This window comes from Triturus cristatus, chromosome 3_2 (genome assembly GCF_964204655.1).
Source record: "Triturus cristatus chromosome 3_2, aTriCri1.1, whole genome shotgun sequence".
NCBI lineage: Eukaryota > Metazoa > Chordata > Amphibia > Caudata > Salamandridae > Triturus > Triturus cristatus.
Genome location: NC_140584.1, coordinates 1,000,235,993 through 1,000,248,689, shown reverse-complemented (window position 1 = coordinate 1,000,248,689; position 12,697 = coordinate 1,000,235,993). Strand labels below are relative to the sequence as shown.

The 12,697-nt window shown below is 42.8% G+C and overlaps 1 protein-coding gene across 4 annotated transcripts in view; it reads right to left on the bottom strand.

The window, feature by feature from the left end:
- TAF15 (TATA-box binding protein associated factor 15) overlaps positions 1-12,697 on the bottom strand; it is a 481,601-nt gene that overhangs the window by 159,362 nt on the left and 309,542 nt on the right. For all 4 annotated transcript variants that reach the window (XM_085649621.1, XM_085649623.1, XM_085649622.1 and 1 more), the window contains one exon: positions 3,011-3,120. In XM_085649621.1, the coding sequence (XP_085505747.1) occupies positions 3,011-3,120 (110 nt within the window). The remainder of the gene's footprint in view (positions 1-3,010; positions 3,121-12,697) is intronic.

The following is a 12,697-nucleotide window of genomic DNA, read 5'->3' as shown; positions in this document are numbered from 1 at the left end:
ATCTAAAGTTTGTTGTGTAGTTGATGATAAGGTAGTTGTTTAAAAAAGCATGCACTTATGTGTGTGGCACGCATAATTAAATAATAATAATAATAATCCTGTATTTGTAAAGCGAACAGCTACCCGTAGGTTTCCCGGTGCTGGGGTCCGTCGGGAAGATTAAGCAAGCTATTGCCCAGAGTCGCAGGGTGCTGGGCAGACTCCTGCCGCCAGTGCCGGGGAGCGAAACGTGATCCCCAGCGTCCGGCAGTGAAAAAAGAAAAATTACAGCCTATATGTAAATGGTTGATCAGGACTTTTATTAAAACGTGAGTTTTATAGACCATATAGTGAAGATGAAAAAAGGTAGTCACTTTGGAGACATGAAGCATGCAGACATTTTCGGTCCAAGAAGATAAATTTAAGACTTATTGATTTAAATATAAAGGTGCATTTATGTAATCACCCCACCAGGATCAAGTTGGTGTCCCTGCTCCACCTCCACTTGCTTCCACAACTTACTCCCGTCACACTGTCCTTCACATTCCACACGGACTTGTGCAGCATTCTAACCCCTTCTCTTTCGACAAGTAATAAGATCACAAAAATGACATGTGAAGTGCAAGACATTAATGGCCCTTCATGCAGGGAGAAAAGGGCAGGTATGTTTGACCATTTCTTTTTCAGAAATAAACCGCACTGTGGCGGTTTGTTTCTAAAAAAACAATGTTGCTTGAACTGATAAAACCTTGGTGGTCCAATAATGATTAGCATTAGTGGTGATGAAAGCCACACAGATCCTTCTGAAACTGGTGCGGCTCTAAATATGGTGTGCAGTATTCCGCCATGGGAGTGGAGTCTAGAGCCTACACTGACAAGGCAGCCATATGCAAAACTATAAATGACCCTACTTGTCTAGGATCTTGGGTTGGACTTGGGGGCGATAAGACTTTCTTTAGCCACCAAAGCACATGATGATTGCCACAATTGACCAGCTCTCGAAAATCTGGCACTGCACAGTCCATAGTCCATCTATAAGCTCTAAGGAGTTTGAAGAGTACGATCATCTCCAAAAGGTAAGCAATGTCCCACTTTATTTGACAATCACACTGACACTAAACAGCACAAAGCATCGTACACCTGGAATAGTGTAACTAAACTTTTGACTTGCTGTTCTTCTAGTACAACATGCAGCAGTAAACAATCTCTGAAGGTTCCAAAATGAATTTCAAACTTGGATATTCCCTGCACATTTTCAGTGTAAAAATACAGAACTTTAAAAAGGAAATGAGGAGGAATGGTTGCTCTTTTACACCCTGCATAACTGAATTCAATCAATGATATATGTACGATCCACCTACTCCTGCATAATTAGCAAGGTTATTGTGCTGTCCCACAGAAAACAGAGGGAAACTAGTAATAAAGACAAAGTTGGGATGAAAGCCCTCTGCAAGTGTTGGTAAAGCTGTGCATCTGCCCTCAAGTGAGACTGACAACTTACCTGCCTGCATATGGAGCTGGAGTGCCCAAGCCATGGGGAAGTGACTAGATCCACTGAAAACATACAAGGCCCAGCTGAACGGTAGGACTTGTGTGAAGGACAGAATAGTGCACTGCCTGTCCAGGAGCCACATGATTCCTTAATTTTGCTGCTCATGAATCAACACCATCCTTTAGGTCAGCTATATCACCTTCACTATCAAAACAGACATTTCCATTGCCCCCATCTCTCCCCATACCAATTGTACTTAACTCTACAGGCATTTTTTGGGATTTTGGGAAATTCCAACTTCGACGACAGGTATAGGGTTCCATCTAATCAGGTGGAGGAGTTGCCCTTGACTTTGGAACTCCGAGAATCAAGTGCTCACTAGTAAAACCGGTTCCAGAGATGATATGGATTGAATCTCCAGTGAAGTCCCTACTGTCCAGGCAGTAGCCAACTGACTACTGTACTGTCTAGTGCTTTCTGTGGGAGCTCCTGACCTATGGGCAGAGTTGGTACAGGGAAATCTCTACAATGATTGATGATTCTTGACAGAGGCCTCCTGTTCCCATGAATGAATGAAGGGACAATGAGGGTAATATGGCTCTATGCCCAGCAACAGCCCATTTACAGCCCACAGGCTACTGAACTTTTGCAATCCAAGGAGGGATCTTGCTCCAGTAAAGGACGAGGCACCAGTGACCAGACACCATGCCATCCCTGTACACAACTGGGAACAGACTTTGGAAGCATCTACAACTCTTTTCGGTTGGTGGGCTTTTTGGACATCTGTCGGATGTGAATAGTGTAGGTTATTGAACATTATCCTTCAGTAACCAAACAACAGAGGTAACATTAGAACCTTCAAATCCAAATGGGAAAAACCTAACCCCCAATTGCTTCATAAAGAGTCTGGGCAGATCTAAACAGTCCACCTGTAAGATAAGATTGGCAATAGGGCCCAATGATATCTAAAGACTACCACCAAGTGCTGAGGATCTACAAACACATTTGTCGTTGATATTCTGAACCATAAATCCCAGGCAACTCTGATTTCAGTAGCCTGTTTTTTCAGTTACAGAATCTGTATTTATTTGTTTAAGTTATTATGTGTTATCTAAAATGTTACACTTTAAGCCACTGCCACTATCAGAAATAAGCCATTACTGATAAACCTCACTGCATGCTACAGAGTCAAGTGCCAAAAGGGAGTACCTGGTCATTCAATTTAGGTGCAATATTATTATGGGACACGGACACTAGTAATAAATGACTTCAACTCCAACAGCTATTGATGAGTAATCACTTATTGCCATGGAATCCTGGAGAAGATCTCACAATAATGAACATACCATCAATTGGTATAGTACTAATGTTCAAAGGCCAATATCAATTACACTCATTTCAAACTCCTACTGTTTGCCTGAGATGTCAAATGGTAAACTATCCTAAGACAAGTTATAACAAAACTATGCATTGATGGATGCAAAATTATAAACTGAAAAAAATCAAAGGTAGTCACAAATATGGTTATAGTCTATGTACCTTTATGATGCCAATCTGCTTGAAGAAATCACCCACTTCCTCAGGTGTAACATCTTCTGTGAGACCTTGCACAAATATGGTATTGTTATCAGTGTTGTCCTGATCACCACCTAGGAGCAAGCACATATTTAATAGCTATTATTCAAAGACGAAGCAAAAGAATACAAAATATCTCATACAGCATTTTAGAAGAAATTGTCTTCAATGGACTTAGGCTGAATGATAGCCATTTCAAAGCACAGAAAATTAGACCATGTCAATGCCTTAAGCACATATTTGACAGAGGCTTGTAACTTAATTTAAGACATTTCAATGAGATTAGTGTTGTAAAGTAAGAGATGGTGGCACTTTCCAAGTAAGACGTTTTATTCCCCTAGCAAAGTAAAGAGGCGCAAGCAATGCCAGCAGATCTCTCTGTCGTCTCATTCAATAGTCCCCCAGCATTCTATCATCACTTGGAATCCTAGGATGGAACACAACAGGATTCCACACAACTCCTTTTTCCGACAACCCAAAAGATCATTCTACACCATCTAGAAGACGACTTAGGAATAATACATTTCACAATACATGCAAAGGTATTACAAAGTACCAATGCAGTACATTTTCCTAATATATTGCTTACACAAAAATGTAAAGAATGAATGAAGTAATTCACATAATTACATAATCTAGGAACTGTACCGATGTTTCCTTGCTTCTTCCATCTCAAAGCCACTTCAATGGTGTCAACCCTTCAACCGGAATCAAGGTTACCATCAAGTATGTTTTCTCCTTCTGGCAAACGTTTTCCACTACCAAACTGAATCAAGGAAGGAATACACTCACCCATTCCTATGGAAGGATTCAAACCAAATACTCAAACACAACTCTTCACACTAATCTTACTACCTGAAACACCCTGTCTCTTTGTTTCTTATATCAAAAACGAATTCCTGATTATACCTGTTAAGGCTCTCAAGCACTTCCTTAAGAATGGCATCATGATTTTTTGTGATAACCTTGCTTTACTAAATGTATTTTTAAACAACTACAGAGCCAACCATGTGCTGGTTTTTTACGCAAATGGGAGAAAAACCAGTAACAGAATTAGGAGTAGTACCATAAGAAAGTTAAACAGCCATTAATGGTTTACACTACTCTGAACTCCCACTAACTGCTAGTTGCAGAGACTCTTTAATAAACTGATTGAAACATTCAATTGGCCATTGGATTCAGAATGACACACAGCTATCCTTTTATGTGTTACACCACATCCCTCCAAATACACTCTAAACTTAGCACTGGAAAACTGTGGCCCATTGTCTGAAGCCACAAATTCGGGAATCCACCGCTTGCAAAGTACATCTTCTAGAAAACCAATTATCAACAAATCAGAAATCACACTTTTCGCTTGCCTCATCTCTGGCCATATGGAGAAATAATCCATGAGAACAATGGCATACACCTCCGTTTTAGTTGGCGTACAGAAGGGACCCAAGATGTCCAAACCTAACTTCTGACAAGCCCATTCAAGAAAAGAAGGTGCAATGCATGGTTTGGTTGATGTATATCTTTTGCTGAAAAGTTCATAGTCTCTCAAAAACCAGTTAGTCACCTAATTTAAACGTGGCAATAAAAAAATATTCACGAATACACCATTTTATAGCGGACACGTCCAATTGTCCTTTATGCCTCCTTAGTATCACAACATGTGCCTAAGCACATGAGGAGAAAAGCAGCATTATCCCCACCTCATCAGTACACCAACCACACAAGTTAGCTCCCCATGAATTGTTGAAGATTATCCAACAACCCATCTGTAAATACTTCTGGACATCGCCAAAAACATGATTTTAACATGAAACATTCAATTCGTTCACCATGTCAGACACTTTAAAAAACAATGTACTCTCCTGTTCACTCCCTGATATGGATTCACCTGGCAAAGACAGTCATGAGCTCATGACATACAATGCAACAATCAGAAAATTCTGTAATCTGGCAGTGAACCTGGCTGTCATCAATATCCCACATCCTTGAGAAAGTATATTCATTAGTGGCTTGTAATCATTTCTAAAAAATAAATTTTGTACCCCATAAAAACATACACCAATGCTCAACTGCCCGTCTATACAATTCCATTTCTTTCACCAAATAATCCTTTTGGGAGTTCTTTTATGCTCTAGAATGGCACGCAACCACCCATGTATATTGCTCATCAGTTTGTTGTAAACCTGCAACAAGTCTGCAACTACAAGCATCTATTGACACAATTTACCCAGTTTTAGGTTTAATATCCTAGCTGACGATACTGTTACCAAAACATTCAACCTCAGAAGCTCTGAAATGACATTTCTTGAATGATAGTGAAACCCTTTTTAGTCGAGGCTTGCAGAGCCATCCTCAGATGTAAAGTATGCACCTGAATATCCTTCCCAAAGGCTAACAATTCCATTTCTATCACCAAATAATTATTTTGGGAGTCTCTTAATGCTCTAGAATGGCACGATTAACACCCATGTATTTTGCTCATCAGTTTGTTGTAAACCTGTAACAAGTCTGCAACTACAAGCATCTATTGACACAATTCACCTTTTCCCAATAGCAAATGGTTTAAACTAGAAGCATTCAACACATCAATTTTAAGGAACTCAAAAGCTCTCTTTAGCTCACCATCTCACACATATTTTAAATTTTTCTTAAACAGGAACATAATTTTTTACGGCATAATCAACAATGATTTTAACCTAAAATTCAATGAGATCCAAAAATGACATAAGCGGATTTTTATTCATTGGTTCAGGCGCCATCAAAATAGCTTGCTCATGGTCAGTTTTGGGTTTAATATCCAATCGGACGATACTGTTCATTAAATATTCAACCTCAGAAACTCTGAAACGACATTCCTTGAATGATAGTCAAACCCTTCATAGTCAAGGCCTGGAGAACCATCCTCAACTGTAAATTATGCACCTGAATATCCTTCCCAAAGACAAGGATATTGTCTTGGAATGCAATGGTCCCATCAAGTTGTTCATTATATGCTGGAATATCAAGGCTGCACTCGCAAGATCAAAAAAGGCAAAAGTGTTGGCATTACAAATGCATTAAGTTGTCTAGAGTTCTTGTATAAAACTACTGGGTGAAAGGCACAGACTAGATCTAGTGCACCCCTCATGGTCAAAATCATCTTACATATTTGGTAAAGGATTGTGAACAATCTATGTTGCATTGTTGAGACTGCATAGGTTAACAGACAAAGTACCCCTGAACTCTTAAACAAAAAATACCACAGGGGTTACCCACAGTGAGCATTCTGAAAGCTCCTTATTTGCCCAGATCAGATAGGATTTATTTCAACTTCCCCTATAGACATGGGGACATTACAAATGTTGTCCCCTATAAGTCCAACCCCTTCTTTCAGTGTTATATGGTGCTCAAAATCTTTATATTGGCTTAGGGTGTCTGAAAAAAACCTCTGAGGTCTTTTTTAGACTTGAAATATAGGTGTTAGTTTCAACATGGTCACTTCGCTGCCAGGGTCAACAACAAACTGGGTCCAGCTCCTGGATCCAATCTAATGCCCATCTCTTCCTGGTGTTGCCTTCCAAGAATTGCACCATCCTTATTAGTCATGCAAACTACGACATTTGAAACTCAGGTCGGATCAAAAATATCCTACGATATTTATGTAATGCCCCTGCTCCCTAACCCCCCCACCTCCCTGGCCGGGGCATAAATCAGTGGGTCATATTCCACTCCCCCCATTTCCATAATTCACAAACACAATCCATGGCAAGAATAGTTTACCACCATCACTTTGCCTCTCCTCTCTATCCCACACTCAACAAAACAGTAGGATCCAAATAAACGCAATCAATCTTGTCATATACTGAACTAACCCTACCACCCTTGCACACTCATCCGAAATGCTCCTTTTTCCCACATCTAATACAAAGTTTGCCAGTAGCTGGAACTTTTTTAAATTTACATCATGACTATTACTGCCATATCTGTAACATACATTAGCAGTTTGTTTATATTCACCTTTTTAACATACCCTTTCAAGCTTGTCTTTCTTGATGACAATGCCTTCAATACATGAATCTCAGGAGCGCCTAATTTCCTCAACAAGCTGCTCTGAATGTTCCATTCTTTTGGCCAGTTCAATAGCATCAGAAAGTGTTCAATTAGGGGTGGCCCTGAGACACATTGATTTTTTTTACCATGAATTCTCTCAAAACTTGGTCGACGTAGAACTTGATCACATTTTTAGTTTCAAACATGCAATTGACAGCTATTGTCCGATTGCAGCAACATTACCCAAAATGCTCACACGTACATTCTGCTTTCTAGAGCAGAATTTAAAACGTTCCATCACAATGCTTCATGTTAACCAACCTGATTTCCAATGGCTTACCTGCACATTCAAAAGTGTTCAATTTGACAATATTGGGTATAGCAGGCAGCAACTTGGATTGCATCAACCCCTTGACACAAATACTTCATACCATAATGCCCCCTTAATGAATAAAGATAATTTTCTTTGATAAGTACATTCTTTTTCAGGGGAAGGAGCTTGCCTGGCTCAAAGATGGCCGCAGCCTGAGCGAGCTCACGAGACCATTTAACAATCCAGCATAATTTGGCGCATATCCCCGTAATTTTTGGTGCCTAAAAGTGTGCCTTGAATCACTGGACTTTCCGATGCGGGACGGATCCTTCGACGAGCAAAACGACCTGCTTTCACCGTTGATCTGCGGATGTGCGTAGCCGACGAGAATGCGGCCCGCTGAGTGGTGTGCATAGCTGATTCTTGCTGCGGAGGCCACAGTGCCTCGATTGAGGGGGACTGCTCTGATTCGCCTGCTGCCTGTTTCTGTTGCAGCGAGCCGCAGTGACTGCGCAGCGATGGCCCTGTGCACTGGTGGGCACGTCCTTGTGACTGCGGAGCGGTCCGGGCCTTGCTGATCACGGGCGCACTTGATTTCTTTGGCGGGTCGGCCTGCACCAGGACTGTGTTATTTCCCCGCCAGTGCGGCACCCCAGCTGGGGGTACCATGTTGCTGCCGTGGGCTGATCCCAGCCTCTCGATGTGACCAAGCCCAGGTGAGAGATGGCGGGGGGCTTGTGACGCTGACATCCGCACCGGAGCATGCCTCCGATTGAGCAAATATATTGCAGGGGGCGAGCTCACAGAAAGACTTTGAGAAAACATCTCTAGGCACCCTGCTGCAGCATGCTTTTGATGACCACTGTGAACATTGCTTCCATTATCGGCATATTAGGAGCTGACATTGTTACGCCTATATCACACTACTAATACTCTCCTATTTCTTGCGCATCACATAGTATGCATTATCCGCTGGGTTATGGTGAAACCGGATAAGCTCCAGCCAAAGCTGCAGTTTGAGCAGCGCAAGTCCACCAGAGCCAGGGATGATGAGACTGAGACCCTGTCCACAGAGTAGGGGGTCTCAAGAGCTGAACTGGGAGGAGATCTGCAGGCCATACTTACCTTCATGCAACAAAGCCTCACGTACCGCATGGATGTTATGTTCGAACGAATGGACTAACAGGCTGAAAGAATTGACATGGTAGAAAAAAAGAGTGTCCGATGTGGAAGACCAGCAAAATTTAACCACTGAAACGCAAAAAACGTATGGAAACATTGATGATGACACTACAAAACAAGGCCGAAGATTTAGAAGCGTGATCAAGGCACAATAATCTGCGTATCCTTAGTTTGCCTGAGGCCTCAGCTACTGGGAATATGGAACAATTTATAGAACAGTTACTCATCTCACCTGTATTTATAGTGGAGCGGGTGCATCATTAACTGGTCCCGCGGCAGCCCTCCCCCCCCCGAAGACCCCTCTCGCCCAATAATCACCAAGCTCCCAAACTAGAGGGACAGGGATGCGGCATTGCAGAGAGCCAGGGAGCTCCGAACACTTAGCTATGAGGGCCACCAAATGGTCCATATACCCAGATTTTACTTTGCAGGTGCTGGAAAAAATATGCTCCGCTGAAGAGAAAACGGAGAGAACTCAACTTAGAATATGCTATTGTCTATCCTGCCAGACTCAGAGTCACAATAGATGGCAGAACTAAGATTTATACTGACCCAAGTAGTCTACAGCAGGCGCCCAAAAAACATCACAATCCCAAATCTGAGAAATCCACTCGGCTCGGAACTGGGAGACGGTGGTCCCCGCAGCGATCTGGACAACCAGGATTGACGCTCCCATACACATCCTGAACACCATTACGCACACGCGCACTGGATGTGGATTGCTGTGGCCATTGGAGCTAAGATACATGATGTTCCATTCATAACAGTTGAATATATAACTTGTAATGTCTAGAACACTATCTACTCATTGCTCTGTCTGTACACGTGAGCAAGCACCTACAATGTAGTATGCTTAGTTGTTGCTTAGCAGCTGGATGTTTATGTTTGATAATAATCAGTCCCAACCTTTAACAACTGGAGTGCAGTCTAAAGGTACTCGCTGACCCCGCATGTATTACACACAGCAGCAGGCCTATAGGGGGGCATTAAGGGAGGGATTCAGTTGCCGTGTCGTGGTGGGGGGGGGGGGTAGATATGGCGTGGGTGGGGGGTTATCACATGTTACAGCTTATTTTCTTTAAGTAGTCAAATGCAGAAGTTCAGATTGGAAACTAGATTTATGTTTGCCATTATTAGACAGGAGAGCCATACCGGGTGACAATCCTGCTCAAAGGGCTCCCTTGAGCTCAAATGGCACTATTATAAGTTTTTTGACGTGGAATGTCAGAGGGTTAAATGATCAGCGCAAAATCTGAAAAATTGTTCTTTATTTGCAGAGACATATGATGTTGCAAGAGACACATCTATCACCTCATTCAAGGTTGCTTACACTAAGTCAGTTGAGAGGCTCCTTTGTTGTGGCTGGATTTACATCACATGCACAAGGGGTTCTGATTTGAGCTCGTCGTGGCGCAAGCATACAAATCCAAGAGTTATATGTGGACCCTGGTGGAAGATATGCTGTGGTACTCTGTCGAAGGGATAATCTTGATGTATTGTTAGTGGGCGTTTATGGTCCTAACTATGATGATCCCCAATGTTATCCTTCTCTCAGCAACAAACTCACAACTTATGCAAATATACCGCAGTTGTGGGGGGGGGGGGGGGGGTTGGGAGGGGGACTATAACTTTGTATTGTCACCTGAATTAGATAGTTCTCGGGGCGGCCCTCTTGTGCAGCAAAGGCAATCACCACGCTTGTGGACACTGGTGGGCAGATCGATGTCTGGCAATGTTTATTCCCCTAAGTTAGGGAATACACTCATCACTCCTCGATGCACAACATACATACCTGCATAGGTTACTGGCTCATTTCGAAGAGCCTACTCCCATACACACATGAGTGCATAAATCTGCTGCGCACATTCTCTGATCATTTTCCTGTTAGGCTGACTCTCGAGGGTATGCAACCTAGGGCCCTTGCGTGGCGATTTCCACAATATTCCCTGTTAGATGCAGTGTTCTGCGAGGAACTGGCGCAAGCAATAGACAAATACTTCCACATTAATATTGGAAGTGTTCCACAAATGTTCACCATCTGAAGGGCATTCAAGGTTTATATCCGTGGGGTGACAATCTCAAAACATGCAGGGGTTCTCCGGTCCATAGGGGACTGAATGCTAAATCTTGAAAAAGAACTAACGGCGCTTGAGCGAGATATGCAAAAAACCTATGAGCCCAAGAGATTGGCACAAATTAGAGGTAAAATCGATGAACACAATGAATTGGCACAATCAGAAGTAGTTCACCTTGGGAAATATGCCACCGCCAGAGTATATGGGGAAGGGGAGAGACTCGGCGCTACATTAGCAGCTCTCACTCGGCCAGCTAAGGGCAACACTGAAGTGTTGACTCTTCAAGAAAATGATGGTGCACAGGTGTGAAGTGCCCCACAAATAGTTGAGCGCTTCCGAGCATATTCTGCTGAACTTTACACCTCCGAGAGCTTAACGCCGATGAATCAGCCGAAGAATACCTGGCACACATAGCCATGAAATGGCTGACTGATTCCTTTAGGGAATGGCGGATGGCGCCTCTTCGCCTCACTAAAATTACGGCAGTGTTAAAAAAAAAAAATTATGAATAATAAAGCACCAGGCTCTGATGGCCTTCCTGAAGCCTTCTATAAGGCCTATCAAGATCTATTGATTTCCTCACTTGGTCCATTAATTCAAAGAAATGTCGAGGGATGGAATAATGCCCCCAACAATGCTCGAGGCCATTTTGATCACACTGCTGAAGCCAGGTAAGACACCCACACAGCGTTCCTCATATAGATCTTTGTCTTCATGGACACCAAAATCTTTGCGAAAATTTTAGCTAAGAGGATCTCACCACAACTTCCAGGATTGGTAGGACCAGAGCAATCCGGCTTTATCCCGGGTAGTTCTTTGACAAGCAATTTACGCACTTATTCTGTACAATGACGCAAAAAGACCAAGATGTCTGAGCGGCAGCTGTGTTTCTGGACGTGGAAAAGACATTCGACTCGGTTGAGTGGAGCTTCCTCATGGCAGTGTTGAGACGTGTGGGTGTTGGTGAGGTATTCATAAAGCTGGTGGATGTGTTATACGCGAGTCCTGTAGCACAAGTACGAATTAATGTAATCTAACTCAAATGTTGCAGGAAGTGATGAGATTTGGCAGTCATTCCGGGTTACGCATTATTTGGAGCACATCACTTATATTTCCTCTGACTGCTTCCACTACCCAGGTGCAAATGGACTTCCACTTAACGCGGACCATAGAACCTGTACGCTATCTAGGTATCCAAGTGCATACATATCCGGAGATAGTAATTCGAGAAAATTATGGTTGGGCAATACAGCGCCTCACAGAAACCACAGAAAGGTGGATTAAGCTACTGCTATCGCTAATAGAACATATTGCACTTATGAAGATGACAGTGTTACCCCAGTTTTTATTTTTCTTACTAAATATTCCTATCTTATTACCAAAGTCGTTCTTTTGCACTCTTCGTTCTTTATTAATTAGGTTGGCATGGGCTGGTAAACAACCCAAGGTACAGTTGGCCACACTGGTAAGACCATATACCACAGGTGGACTCAATGCCCCAGACCTTGAAAGATACTATAGTGTGGCACAACAGATCAAAGCATATGCTTGGATGCATGGTCCATTTGGTTTGCCCTGTCTTTTCCTGGAGGTGGTGGAGGTTCACACATTCAGTCTCCCACAGTACTTGCTCACTAAACCACGAAGGCGATATGATGTTTTTGCCCTCATGGGGGTTACTAGGCATCAATTTTATGAGACCGCAGATAGGCAGGGAACCACACTTCCTTACTCTCCAAAACTTCCTGTGGACTGGTGTGGATGGTTCCCTCTGAGGGAGGACGGGGCAATAAAGCAGGCTCTTCGTGCACTAAACATAAAAAACATGGGGGGATTTGTTTTTAAATGGGGTGGTTCGCACTTGGGAACAGATTTTGACAGAGAATTCTGACCCATCCCCAGGTATCACTATTACCGTGTCAGACAAGCTGGGTGAAAATATGTTAGAGCCTAAGGAATTTGCACCACTGACATATTTATTGTAGACTCCGACCTCGCGAAGGGGTATCTCAATCTTATACATACTGGCAAGATCCGAGGGTGGCCTCAACCAGA